This window comes from Limanda limanda, chromosome 15, assembly GCF_963576545.1.
Source record: "Limanda limanda chromosome 15, fLimLim1.1, whole genome shotgun sequence".
NCBI classification, from domain to species: Eukaryota; Metazoa; Chordata; class Actinopteri; order Pleuronectiformes; family Pleuronectidae; genus Limanda; species Limanda limanda.
The window spans coordinates 18978560-18993807 of record NC_083650.1 but is presented as its reverse complement, the minus strand read 5'-3'; the positions used below and the strand labels follow the sequence as shown (position 1 = coordinate 18993807).

The following is a 15248-nucleotide window of genomic DNA, read 5'->3' as shown; positions in this document are numbered from 1 at the left end:
GCGCCATTTTAGAATAGACCCAGCCAATCGAACGCGGAGCGGAACGTGATCCAACTATTGGCCCATTGATTCTCCGATAGATTAAGTGACTGATACGTACAATCGCGACAAAGTCTACTATTTATATTAACTATACACATAGGGACATTTTAATTGACTGACATTTCGCAGATCGCTGAAGCTTTTTCTGAAAATCGCGTCGTGTCATTGATTCTGATATCGATTGTTTAGGCTGCGGGTGGATTACAATTTTGCATTTAGTGCGTCAGATCCGGTCAGAGACTGGATCCAATCCAACCAGTCTATGAATCCAACAGTGGAATAAATAAATACATGAAAAATCCTCTGTAGAGATATGAGGTAATGAGTCGGACGAACACATTTTGAAAGTAATATTATTTACTTTATTTTAATTGTCAAACGCTTATTTATGTATTTGTATTGTGCTCTTAATGTCGTGGTTTTATTTTCACTTTTGATTTATTCCACTTTTAAGACAAATAATGAAATGTAGTACCAGGATTCTGAGCTCTTGTGTTTGTGAATTAATTGTAAACCATCTGTTCGCTTTTTACTTTAATGGATCGATTCTGATATTTGTTTAAAAATAAGAAGAGAACGATTTTCTGTTTCTTCTTCTTTGTTTTAAAGGCTACCAGGTAAACAAAGATGTAAATTATATGAACTGGCATAAATTATATGAAAACATCTGTTTTTTTTTTACTTTGCCCACTGTATCCTCTAGTGTGCAGGGTCATCTTACAACCACTAGATGGCGACAAAAGCCTTTGTCTGATAACGGCTTGTTGTTCTTCTTGCAGGTTTAACGTCCAACAGAAAGGTTGTTGTTCTCTGAGACCACAACAGTGAGATCTGCTCATTGAGTTATTTGGTAGTATGACTCCTACAGGCTTTCTGACACCACAGTGTGTTTTCAGAGGTTGTTATCAGTCTTCTGTTTACTTTGAAAGGGGAACTGATTTCGAGAGTGCCTGTCTCTCTGCTCCTCCTCTTTATATACACAGAACACGCAAGTTGTGTAAATCACTCTGACCTGAGAAGAGAGACGGTCAGACCACCAGACACACCAGAGGTACAATGGAGAAATCAGCAGAGGAACCAACCAAGAAGAAAGTTGTGGCAGTGGTGGGAGGTGGTTTGGTAAGACGAAGATTGAAGTGAAATATCAAGCTGCAGATCTTGACTTTGATTTCTCAACGTTTGGCATTTACTTAGGCTAGTGTCCTCTTATGAAGGGGGCAGTTCATCTTAAATGGGAAGGGAAAGTGAGACTTACTAAATTATTTATGTGTGGCAGTGTTAAATTCACGGGATTGTCCCCATTCCTCTTCACCCCTTCAGGTTGGAGCACTGAACGCCTGCTATTTTGCCAAAAGAGGCTTTGAAGTGGAAGTCTTTGAAACCAGGGAAGGTAAAGCTCTTCAGTTTCCTCTCTAAGTAGCTCACACATCACCCCTGTCTCATGATGCATCCAAACTGCTTCATAACTAAAACATTCTTCTAAGACCTCTTGTGTGCTTTTGGGTCAGATATCCGCCAAGCCAAAATTGTGAAGGGGAGAAGCATCAACCTGGCTTTGTCTCACAGAGGCCGAGAAGCACTGAAACATGTCGGGATGGAGGAGAAGGTGAGCTCATTGGATAGTTAAGTACGGTAAAGTAAAGTGCATATGAGGTTAGAGGTTCTCTCAGGTTGTTATCATATAATTATGTAGGTCATCCAATATTTCTGTTACATGGAAGTCCTCTCACACCCAATATTGATGTACTGAATCAGGGTGGACGAGTGGAAATCTGTTCACCCGGTTTTTCATCTTGCAGTTCACAATTTTTCTTTTCCCTCTGGAAGTTAAGGTCAGCAGTCTCTTTTTGCTGGTCCGTATTTGCTGCACTGAGCATGTTATGCACGCCTGAGAACTCTGCATCAGACCCTCTTTCTTACACTTAAGTGACTTTTCAGCCTGAGAAATCAAGGTTTTAAAGGTTTAGGAGTTTATTTATTCTCAAAGAAAGATACTGAGTGCTATCTGGACTGTCCTTGACACAATATCATTTATTTCCACTTATGATTTATCCAGATCCTGAAAAAAAGAGTCAATGCAAATTCTGCAATTATACAAACTTATTTATTCTAAATGGTAATAAATGTCAATTTTGATCTTCTGTGGTTATCTGTTTTTCCTCAGATTACCTCACAAGGAATTCCCATGCATGCAAGAATGATCCACTCACCGAGTGGGAAGCAGTCTCAGATCCCTTATGGCAAGAAAGGCCAGGTAAGCTGCCATTGGTGTAATGTAAGAAAACACATTCAATCAAATTTTAGTCTCAGTTTAGTATAAAACACTATAACAACCGGGTGGTGAGCAGTAAGAATGTGGTATAACAGTAAGACTGGTACATTGTCAGCATCTCCACTGTTTAATAATGTAAGAGATATTCTACTACATAATGTGGTGTGTGGTTGTGAGGAAAAAAACTCTAATAATTGCATCACGTCGACTGAGTCTCTCTGTAAATGAAATATTGATTATATACTTAACTTCATATGAAACAACAAGGGCATGTTTCTAAGCACACAGTAACAGACAGACAAAGATGTAAAATGACTCAGGAATGAACAGAATAATGATCAGTGCAAGTTACAACTTCGACACGGTGACATTACAGTAGAAGTCCGACTAAACTAAGTTTTGTCACATTAATAAATGTGTTTTTGTTACTTGTATGATTAGTTTATCTGCAAATACTTGTTTTTCATTACAACTGTCCCAGTGTCGTAGAGATTAGTCAAATATGGATTTACATGATTAAATAGAACAAAAATATACAAGACAAAGTGTGAGAACTTGGGGAGACAGTAAGCAGAGAGGATGAATCTAAGAGGCTTCCTGTTCTCATTTTAAATTAACAGAGTGAAGACAAAGGACTCACAGAGCTGCACTTTAATTGAGTGTTCTCCTTTCAGTACATCCTGTCAGTAGACCGAGCCAACTTGAACAAACAGCTGCTAACAGGTAAGAATATTAATAGCGATTTAGAATTCGATTATTGCCATGGGTTCTTATGAAATATCACAGAATGTTAGGTGAAATAACCAAGTCACATGTTTGAATAAGCACCTGAGCCACAATAAACAGGCTGTAAATGTTACAATGTTACAAGGTCGCACTGAGTAACATTTCCATAACACTGTCAACACACTCAACAAGAATGAGTTGAATGCCATCAGGTTTACACAACGGCCGCAGCAGCACTAGGTGAAACGTGTACGGACTGAATGAGAGAGATTCAATGCACATCTTGTAATATCACTGCCTTTCAACAGGAATGAAAATACAATAAATAACATCAATAAATAATGTATTATATTGAATGAAAAATTATGGAAAACCCAGTTGTAAGTTATTGAGAAGATTCCTCTTATTCAAGCTACAATTTTACCCTGACTGGGGGGAAAAAAGGGTTACTTCAGATTTTCATATGTTTCATTCATAGAATATCTGGCATAACAATTTCCAAACAGCATGCAAACTACCAGAGATACAAGTAACCCAACTTAAAGTCCTGTCAAAATTTGCCCAATGATTTAATGGATTTACTTATTTAGGGATAATTAAAGTAGCACTTTGTGAGTATCAGTGTATCATGCTGCTGCGGCCACAAGTTGCAGGATAATGTTAAATGCTACAACATAGTGTGAAGCACGAGAGGAGAAGAATCATAGGATGTTACAGAAATCATCAATTTCCTCAAAACACAATGGGATAAAAAAAAAAGTGTCCACAGCAGGTACTGTTTTCAGTTTCAGTTCTACAAAGGCTCACATGTCAGTGAGGATACAGACGTGTCCAACGTGAGTCAGTGAGTGATGTAGTAGCTCCCATTAGCTAACAGTAGCTGAAAGAAGCTGACATTAGCTCTTGGCTCAACCAGACCAACTGAGACTGTCGCAGTTAACTGTCTTGTGCACTGAAGTTGGCAAAATTGCAACTTATTGCTTATAAATCCAACTTTTTGTTTGAAGAGGAGCAACTTTCATAAGTTAGATCAGTTAAAAGTGTTGCCGCTTTACAAACAGCATATCATACAGTAAATGATCACACGATCCCTGAGAGCCTCAATCAAGTGCTGTGTCTGAATTCTCAATTCATTCTTAATTAATGAGCTCTGCACTAAGCTCTAAATTAAAACACATAGCCCCCCCCACACACACTTCTCCAAAACTTTTCTAGTGAGCTGACTCTAATCCTCTATACCTGATCGTCCCTGTGCGTCAGCCTCATGCCAGGCTATTAGGATGCAGTCGTCTTTTCAGGGTAAAGGGATTAAGGTTGGCCCAACGCCGATGGCTGACAGTCAACCCCATGTTGAACCCAGCGTATTCTTCATCGTCCCAATGTTTCACATCTAAACCAATTTAGTTGACATCTGCCGATTACTAAAAGAGATTTTGCCTAATATTTAATGAAGTGCCTCGGTATATGCTCGGAGACAATGTGTGACAGCATGGGTCTGTCTTTAATTAGATTGTCTGAGTGTGCTGACAGAGAGGCTGATTGTAAAGCTGTCGCTCTTATCAAGGACAATCCAGCCTTGTGGAGTGAGCACTGCGATAAAGAGATTATGTGTGACAGGCTGAACATCAGTTTCCCAAAACCAAACCCTCCCGAGTTGTGATCATCAGCATGTGTTCATTCCCCTGCAGTGGGGGGGCTGATTTAGTTGTTTACCGACAGCCTGTGTAGCAATGACATTTTATTAGAAATGGGAAAGTCTTCTATATATTTGTACTGTCCTATATTAAACTTCTTGTGTTATATCATCTGTGATATAAACTCCTTTTGTAACATTTTACCCCCACAGAGGCCGAGACGTATCCAAACACAAAGCTGAACTTCGGTCACAAACTGCAGGACTGGAGCGTTGAAACAGGGCTGATGACCTTTGTCAGGTAAATAGTTACCGATCTCAAATGTGTGCACCCTTGCACTCGCAGCCCCACAAACACTCACAGACACACACACACACACACGTACATAATATATGAGGGTAATCCAGGAGAATGATCCACTCGCTTGAATTCTTTGTTTTAACTTTATTGATCATGTGTTCCTCCATGTCAACACACATGTCCTTTTATATGTTAACTGCAAGAGGCCCGGTTGCTGATAAAAACAAAAAACGTAGCCTTTGAAGCCTTGTGTGATCGTCCTTGAGGTGAATTTGCCGCACAATATGCAACCCAATTACTGAAACACATCCAGGTCTTTTTAGTCTTGGGAATTAACGAATCAGTGTAGTGAATTATTAGCCCAGTATGCAGGAGCACAAACTCCATTTCGTTTTATTGCCTTGTTTTAATTGAATCCAGCCTTATCCAAAAGGCGTAAAAATCCATTTGACCTGCATGATATCACTTTGATTTATTTATTTATTTATTTATCATGCCCAGTGGTCCAAGCTGTACCTGCGTGGGTAAAAATGTGGTTCGGAATGAGTCACTGTGTTGTTTTCGATGCAGTGAACACTTTAGTGCACTTTAATTTAATCAGGGTTTGTGTGAGTGTGCCTCGAATCCAAGCGAGAACCTTACACATCTTGGACACATCCTTCCCCCTCCCCTGTAGTGTAAATGTGACAGCTCATATTTGTTCTCCCCAGCTTGTGTAATTACTTGTTCACGGAGATACTGCTGCGATCCTCAGCTTCTTTCCATAGTAACCAGGAAATGTTCTGAGAGAGCCATCAGCACGAAATAGATGTACATGACCTCCTTTCTCCCTCATCTGGGCTATAATTGTACCTTATTGATTTAAATCTTATATAATTTTAATGAAGGCTGAGAATATCACAATTTGAAATATCAGATTCATTTTGTGACATGTACTATATTTAGATTCAGAACTGATATACAGTGGTGGGCAGACACAGTGTGAAATCATTTTCAAATGATTACGGCATGTGCATAGAATGAAAGCATTGTATTTAGGAAAGAACAAATTGTCAGATATACTTTATCCATCTATAAATGTGTTGGTCGCTATGCATGTTTTAATTTTCATACGATGTATGAAACTAGTCATTGCACTGTAAAACAGTGAATTCACAATCCACTCAAATAGTCAAAATAACATTTACCCCAGTTGTGATCACTATGAATTGCTTTCTGCTTAAAGAGATAAGGGAGGATCTGTGGAATTAGACAGGCACTATTCTCCTGTACAGATATATAATAACACACAATATAAATACTTTATAATGGCATATACAGTTATGTGTGAGGATGGTCTAAAATTTCTCAACCCTATGTTGGTTGGTAAGCCACCACTTTAGTCCAGACGAGGAACAGACTGCATAAAAAGTTGGAAACTTCCTGACACTATCCAGGAATGAAGCCGTAACATCCCTGATACGAATGCCACCATCTATTGCCAATGATGCGATTTGGTGCCAATGTCTGTGCTTAGTCAATCTAAGCTGCCAATCATGATGATTCACAAATTTTTTACAGCATCAAATAACTATTTGAAACCAAACTGAGCAATTTGTTGGATATGGAGGTAGCAGTGTCTATGACCTATACTGCAGCTAGCCACAAGGGGGCAATCAAGACGCTTTGGCTTCACTTTTTGTGGAGCATCATTCCATCCATCTTTGCATACAGTTTATGGTACAGGCTGTTATTTCTCATGAATTTGATGGATTGCCACAAAACCTAAACATTCACTGTCCTTAATGGATAAGCTGCAAATACCAAAGCGATCTGCACAGCTTTCTTCTGGTGGCAGATTGCCATCTTTAGTTTTGTGTGAAAAACACACACATTGAGGTCCCCCTTCAAAATGAGCCTCACAGAGCCAACATCATGACAAATGCTTTTTGTGATTACAATAAGTCAAATGGTCAGGGACCCAGGTCAGACTTAAGTGGTAAACAATGGTTAATGTAATAGCCTGCTCCACCTTGCAGACCAGGACTTTTGCACAGCTTCATAAATACATATATTATAACTCATATTTGGGGTCTGGAGTAAGTCAAAGAATTACACTCTGCAAAGTTGCTTGTGGATGTCTAAATAATTGAAATTGTGTTTTAAGCAATCTGCCAACACCAAACAACCTTATGAAGTCGGCAAGGATAATTAGATACAATGATCGGGTTCCAAGAAAATATTCAGATGTACTTAATATTGAGTTGAACAGATGCACCAGCGTTTCCACTCGGGTCATTAATGTGTTCTGAGCCATGAACAGTGTAAGATATCAGTGCCAATATTTAATTCCCATTCAACTCCAGGCAACATGATAGAAACTATGTTCATGTGGCACATCAGACTGCATGTGGAGGTGTTGGGAATACTAATGTCTGAATGAGCTCTTCATCACAGTCAGCAAACGCACTAAGCAATATAGTGCTTTCATTGTTGCCATAGAGATTTTGAGTTACAATCATTATCACCAACATGGCTCAGAGTGAAATGAATGAAAAAAAACATTATCATTCAATGATGCAGCTGTAGTGTTAAAGTGACCAGTTGTTTTATTCATCTTCATGTGAAAAAGATATTAAACATGTGTGTGTAATCAAATTGTTTTGAAATAAGAGTAAAAACAGTAAGTCATTAGAATCCAAAACGTCAGTGTTCTAATTTCCCACTGTAGAAGGAAAGTAAGCAGCAAGTGAACCCCAGATGAGGAAGAGATGTTTTCTGTTTCTCAAGTAGCCAAGTGTGAGAAAGAGAACCTCAAACACAGAGCGTTCACTCTGCATTACCTCTGTGTCTGAACAAACCCAGAGCTGAAATTCATATAATTGAATGCCTTAATGAGGAAGATGATTTACACACCTCAGTGTCAGCCCGGGCTGCAGGTGCAGGGATGTCGGTGCTAAGAAATATAATAAAGATCTGTGACCGAAATCTGGCCTTTTCTCTTCTAATTTATTATGTGGGATTTTTTTAATTTCCTGAATCCTCAGGCTGAGCATGAAACTAATTAACTTTTAAAATTAACTTTAAAGTCTTGAGGTATTTCACTTATATTTGTGGCAGCTATGGCTCAAAGGGAAGAAAGGATCGCCCATTAACCAGAGGGTTGGTGGTTCAATCTCCGTCTTCCCCCATTCTGTTTACCAAAGTGTCCCTGGGCAAGATACTTAACTCCAAATTTGTCGGGTTGAACTTGTAAGGGCTTTGAAAATGCACTGTATGAATGTGTCTGAATGTGTGTGTGATTGGGTGAATTGCAAAACTGTACTGTGAAGCCCTTTGAGTGGTCATCTAGACTAAAAAAGCTCTGTATGAAAACAGATCGTTTACCATATTCAAATACACGTTGAAAGTGCAGAGTTAATAAAAGTGTAATTTTCACGCTGCTGGTATGGTCTCCAGATCAGATGGATCCGAGGACCAGATCCAGGCAGACCTGATTGTGGGCTGCGATGGAGCCTTCTCTGCCATCCGCAAGCAGTTCATGCGTCGCAGCCGCTGCAACTACAGCCAGACGTACATCCCCCATGGCTACATGGAGCTCACAATGCCTCCCATCAATGGAGAGGTCAGTGCTCCTCTGTACATGGTCTCTTTGTGTTGTTTACTGGAGGTGAGGGAGATGCTGCTTGTAGAAGACACATTTTTCATTTTTCATTGACCCACTTTCCTTCCCTCTAGTTTGCCATGAAGCCCAATTATCTGCACATCTGGCCACGGAACACATTCATGATGATAGCCCTGCCCAACTTGGTGAGTGTAAATTTTTGTTTTTCCTCTCTCTCCAGTTTTTATTTTTGTAGCTGTAATGTTTTCCCCAAACTATTCCAGGAAATGGAGCAAAGACGCATGTTTGTGTTATGTGGTTACTACGTCACATACTTTGTCAACCATTCTCTTTTTCAGACACACACAAGCATTATAATCTGTTCAAAAACACAGAGCAGGACCGACCTCTGGGATGTCCTCATACAGTTAATGAGCCTCATTTGCAGGCACTTCATAGCCAGTAGAGGCTTAATCATCACAAATCGTGGTCTGTGAAATGTTTCAGCTCCGGAGGTTTAACCTAGATTTAACACAGCAGTCGTGTCCTCCCCATCTGACTTCTCTCTGTCTCTCATGTCCCTCTCAATCCCTCAATGATTTGTCATGCCTGGCCGACTCAGCAGAGCAGCGGTCACACTCTTCTCGGAGACCAGGTTAAGGCAGCTGAGTTTGAGGAGCATTTACTCAGTCACTCAATGCCCTAGTTCCCAGTAATGAAAGACAGAAGCACCTTGCTGCTTTGGACACCATGGTAACAGAGGAAGTGCTGAAAGGTCCTTGGGGAAGACTTCTGGGTGTTGATGGATGGCATCTGCTCAGATGGGCTGATAATGACACACCTACAAACTCAGTGCACTTTCATCCATCACATGCACTGGGTGGGGTTTGGTTTTTGCAGATCCTTGAAAGCAATTTGCAAATGCCAAAATAATAGAATGTACTGCATATTAATGGAAAGCTGTGTGTACACAGGGATGCTCCTTTATTCGTGAGTGTTCCTTCTTGGCCTTGGAAGAATTAATCTCTATAAATTACTCACAACGGACAACAAACTCACTTAAGCTGTAACTTTTTTGCAATTTAAATTAGATGCTAATACTTATGTACTTTTGCTTAAGTACAACATTGAATGCAGGACTTTTTCTCAAAACGTCATTATGACTGGTACAGCTCAAAGGCTGTATTAAAAAAATGCACCACATGACAATTCCCCAAATATGGAGCCAAATTATCTTGGTTGCCTCCTAGTGGCTGGCTGCAGTATGGGTCATAAATCCGGCCTCCTCCATGTCAATGAATGGGATATACCCCAAACCCCTGAAATAAATGTAGAAAATGTAAAGATGGCTTCTTTCATTTTAAGACACATCATCCATCTTCATCTATGCTCACAACTCAAGTCTTTTTTTGGGGGGGGACAATGACCACAAATGACCAAAAAGACAATCCTCAAATTTATCTAACCCTATAACTTTTATGACACCATTATTCTATAAAAGTTGTACACATTGTTAATGTCTCGTGAGGCAGTGAAACATATAGTGTATTCTAATGTATTAGGGTTTTATAGGTGTCATGTATTTGTGGTAATAAAAACAACTCTATTAAAGTATGCCACAAAAGATTGGAGAGCCAATATCGCTGCACAACACATTATTTATTATGATTTTTTTTTTTCCAAATTAGGACAAGACATTCACCTGTACCCTCTTCATGCCTTTTGAAGACTTTGAGAAGATCACCACAGGAGATGAAGTCGTTGAGTTTTTCCAGAAGTACTTCTCTGACACCATACCACTAATAGGACTGTAAGTGCCCCCTGCCTTTATCTCTTCATCCAACCTGCCGAGCTATTTCAGTGACATTTTCATCCCCCAGCTCCGGTCACACCCAGCGCCAGAATCCATGAAGTGTGAAATTGCAGACTTACAGCAACATGGCTTTGTGCAGTGAAGTTTTTAATTAGAGGTGAACTCTATGTTGATGGTGGCGGTCAGATAGCAGAGGCACGAGCTGCAGGCTCTCCTTCATTCACTCGCTTTTTGGGTCGACTTTATTAGAAGTGCTCAGGCGTTAACAATTGAATGCTTGCTTCCCTTCTTCCGTTTGGCTGTTTAGCTTAATCAGAGCAGACAAAGCATGGTTGTTACAGCTTATTCAGATGTGACAAACGCTTTTGTAGTAAACAAAAAGTCAGTTCAGTTAAAAATGCAAGCCTCAAAGTAAAGTGCTCAAAGTAAGTTTGTAATTGTTTTGTTTTTACTTGTGCTTTGCAGTGATGCTCTCAAGAGGGATTATTTCCGTTTGCCTGCGCTGCCCATGGTGTCTATAAAGTGTTCGCCGTATCACATTGGAGACAAATGTGTCCTTATGGGCGATGCAGCCCACGCAGTGGTGCCTTTCTATGGGCAGGGGATGAATGCTGTAAGTAACTCAAATGAGGAGAAGAAAAGACAGAAAAGAATAAAATGAAGACTTATTCATTTCATTCCTGCCTCATAGGGCTTTGAGGACTGCATTGTGTTTGACGAAGTAATGGATCAGTTCAATGAGGATTTCAGTAAGTATTTTTTCATTCAAAGGCCCTGTGAAATTAAAACACTGTACATTTTCCCAGTTTTATTCCCGTTGCTATCTTTTGTTAAATACCAAATATATGCAACAAATAATACTGTACTGTGTTGACATCAAAACCTCATTTCCATCACTGTCCGGATCAGTGGTTATAATCATAGTCATAGGCAACGGTGGTGGCAAGAAGTCCTCTAAAACAGAAAGTAGATTAATCTCAAAGCTGCTAGCTACTGTCAAATCTGACACAGGGGGCGTAAAGCTCATTTAGCGCTAATGACTACTGTAAATGTCAAACAACATCCGTGACAGTTCCCTTCATGGCTTTGTCTTTCTACAGAGAACTTGTAAATGCAGTATCAAATTGAACTCTGACTTTCAAGTCATGGGGATTTCAAATGAAAAAGATAAACACAGACTCTGAGGATTGGGGGGGTGATTCTTGATCAGATCCGATGTTTTCCTTTGTGTATCTGCGCAGGTGCTGTACTGCCTGAGTATACTAGAGTGCGAGTTCCAGACGACCACGCAATTGCAGACCTGGCCATGTACAACTACATTGAGGTAATACATATTTATTTAAAATGATTAATTTAACCTACATCAGTCTGACTCTGTTGAGGCCTCAAAATCCAAACTTAAAACCAAACAAACTGGGTTTACTCCCTAAAGCATATGAGCGCCAAGTCTGTGTGCCTTGCTCTCCCTTTCTCTCTTTCTCGTTCCAGTTCTTTGTTATCTCCTGTTCTCTCCTCCTGTCCTTTTGATCTCTGTGGGTTTTCTACCTGCAGAGCTGTAGAGTCTGGAGTTTGATTGCAAGCCTTGCTTTGCCCCCATGTCCTTGCTCATCACCTGCCGCTACAATTACTATTATTCTAATCATTACTATCATTATTATAAGCGATTACTCTACATCTCTGTGTGAATCTTGGCATTGAGCAATGCTCTCTTTCCTGCTGCTATTTGTTTTCCATACCCTGACTTTACTGGTTTGATTCAGCCATGTTTTTGACTGCAGCAGGAAGATGTTTTTAACAAATTAAGACCCACTTTACCACTTCTGCTCAACAAATAGTGGACACACAAAGTGTAGTTGGTGAATGTAGTTAAGCATTAAGTAGCTAAAGAGCCAGATATGTTTCTTAGCAGTGGGTTGAGACCTAAAGTGGCCACTGTGTGCTAACCAATTCTGCTTGATTGTTAATTATTTGGAGATGTGGAATTGGGAAACTAAAGTGCCTGAAAGATCAAATATAATCACATAAAAATAGTTTTTGATATTTAAGTGTAATTTTGAACTTGCTTGGCATTTAAACTGAAAAAAGAAAATTGGTTACCAACTTTAAAAAAACACTTCAATTGATAACACCCAAATTATATATTTTTTCAAATTAAAGTTATAACATCTGTGAATAATAATAATAATACTTATTATTATAAGATTAATAATACATTTTAGTTGCAAAAACTGTATTTTTTCAGTGTAACCTGATGATTTTCAAAGGTATTCTCCACTTATAATTGAAATACCATTTGTGGTATGAGGTGTGGACTCCTGCTGACTCCAATTATCAGTGGATATTTACACCTGACAGCTGGACAGCTAAGCAACCATCTGCACATTGAAATGTGAGCACTCAAAAGGCCAGTAATTGGTCTCAGCCCTGTTGTTATTCTCACAGATCTTAAACCTGGCTGCAGCCTTTTGTGTTAACTTAATCCTCCGTTATTGCATCTAGACCCAAGAGAGCAGAGGAAACCATGTGGCATCTCTGATACAGCAGTAAAAAGTATTTTGTGACATTGCATCACAGATGGTTCAACTTCCCTAACACATGCACTGTTTTGTTTTGTAGATGCGAGCCCATGTGAACTCCACATGGTTCCTTTTCAGAAAACATGTTGATAACTTCCTCCACTTCCTCATGCCAAAGACAATCATTCCACTTTACACAATGGTGAGAATCCTAATAAACAAAATAGTCACAGGATCGTCACTCTGTCTACCACAAGATCTAAATCATTCTGTCCGTCACTGTCTGCAGGTCACCTTCACTAGGACAAGATACCACAAAGCTGTGGAGCGCTGGCATTGGCAGGACAAAGTAAGGGCACCATTGTGTTATCTTCCCTCATGCATACACTTAATTTTTTGTGAGGATGTTTCATACCTTTGAGGAGCTTAGTACTGTAATTGGGACTCTTTTGAAGTCGCCGTTTTTTATCAGCAGCGAGCATGAAAGGTGGATGAAGCTCTGACTGGGGAAAATCCACTTGATTTATTCAAAAACAGTTCTGCTCCACAAAGAAAAAATGTCTGATTTCTCCCACTTGGCTGTATGAGGCACTCGGTTTTTAGCACTTTGCTGGACTGTCGGAGGTGAGTTAGTGGCTCATGGTCCGCTGTCAGGTAGGCAGCAGGGATCTTCACAGCCTCCCTTGGTGTAAATTGTTAAAACACTTTGCAATGGGCACAATTACCTCTATGGGGGGAAGTACAACTAATGTATGAGCAGAACATACCGTGGTAGAGCATTGGTGTTTACAAAATTATAACACTCATAGAGAACAGCTGCACAGAAGACATTGTCTGTGTCTTAAATGAGTGCAGGGAGGATGTAGAACTATAGCTGTAAGGCATTAAACTTAACCTCATGGTTATAAACAATACAATTTGAATTAAATGTATTACAGTACCATAGGGTCACACAATTAAATATGCATTATGTTATGTATGTTTTGATATAATTTGTACTGATTCAAAAATGTAAGCATGCAAATGCACTTAACTGACTAACCATTAGAACATGTTAGAATGTGAGCATACTGACATTAGCACTAAGCTTTACATTTTCAAAATGTTCTCGTAGCAGTTTAAATACCCAACTATAGCTTTTTATCATGATCTGTTCTCAAAAATGGTAAAAGGTTCTATAAGTTACCTCGGAAGAAGTAAACTAGAATGTAGAGATAAATCAATGCTGCCTTTTTCTTACAGAACCTTCATATGAGTTTAGAGCAACATAAAATGTCCTTTCTGAGTGGGACTTGAATACTAGTGTTACCAAGGATACAATGTAAATGCTTTCAGTCATGATGTGCTTTCATGCATCTGCAGTGGGATTCCTTCACAAGGCCAAAGGTTTGAAGAAAGAAATGTGTTTGTGTGCCCAACACTGAAAAGATGATTGAGACTTTATTTTAAATTCATTTCACAGGTGATAAACCGTGGCTTGCTGCTCAGTGCTACCGGGGCTGTTTTGGGAGGCTCCTACCTGCTAATTAAAAATCCTCCCGATATCAACAAGCTCATCATCCCCGCTGAGAAACTGTGGAACAGGGTTGTGGCCCTCAGGACCTGACATACTCTGATCTGACAGACAAGTGTTAAGACTGGACTGATTAACGTGAGGAGAAACCAAGGGGGACTTACATTTTAATTAGAGTGTGATTGAGTCTTCTTTTTCAAAATAAAGGCTCTGCTGGGCAAATTCATTTCCTGTAATCATGATTGTGGTAACTTGTCATAACGATGGATTATATTATTTTACAAGAGATTAACAGTCTAATTCATAATGGTTTAAATGAAGAAGTCAAAAAATTGATCTTTTCAGTCTTAACATTTGATTATTTACATGCCATTGTCATTATTAGCACAACTTTTAATGTGAAAACAGTAAAGTGTTAAACCCAGGGTCACAGGCAGGATCTATGCTACATTTATGAGCTTATATTAATGGTTTTAAAATAATTGAAAAGAAATGTTCCCTCAGCACATAAACAGTCATGTTTTTAAAGTTTTCTTTCATCCTCTTGTTCTGCTACTTTTGAAACGTCTTAATTAAACAAGGTAAAATAACGGCCTTTTTGGGCAAATATCAACACTTTTTTTTTTACACATCTTTTTATTAGTTTTTTCGTTCACATACAGCAATAATTCACACATACAGTGTATACAAAAATTCTAAGAGGTAGAAAATAGCGGTAGGATGTCCTACACGATGTATGATGATAACAACAATGAGCTTAAACTGAGCAACGGCTTCTATGAACCACAATTAACCCTTGACCCTTCCCACCCACTGATTAGAAAAAAGGAAAATAATTGCATAATTAAA

The 15248-nt window shown here is 39.3% G+C and overlaps 1 protein-coding gene across 1 annotated transcript; it reads left to right on the top strand.

The window, feature by feature from the left end:
- The first annotated feature begins 933 nt into the window (after positions 1-933).
- On the top strand, positions 934-14625 carry LOC133021073 (kynurenine 3-monooxygenase). The gene is made up of 15 exons (XM_061087840.1): positions 934-1161; positions 1363-1432; positions 1551-1648; positions 2207-2296; positions 2989-3037; positions 4887-4974; positions 8413-8578; positions 8692-8763; positions 10246-10367; positions 10836-10983; positions 11062-11119; positions 11612-11694; positions 12987-13088; positions 13176-13235; positions 14349-14625. Exons 1-15 carry the CDS (start codon positions 1099-1101, stop codon positions 14490-14492), a joined length of 1413 nt encoding a protein of 470 aa, XP_060943823.1. The 5' UTR covers positions 934-1098; the 3' UTR covers positions 14493-14625.
- Positions 14626-15248: the final 623 nt, after the last annotated feature.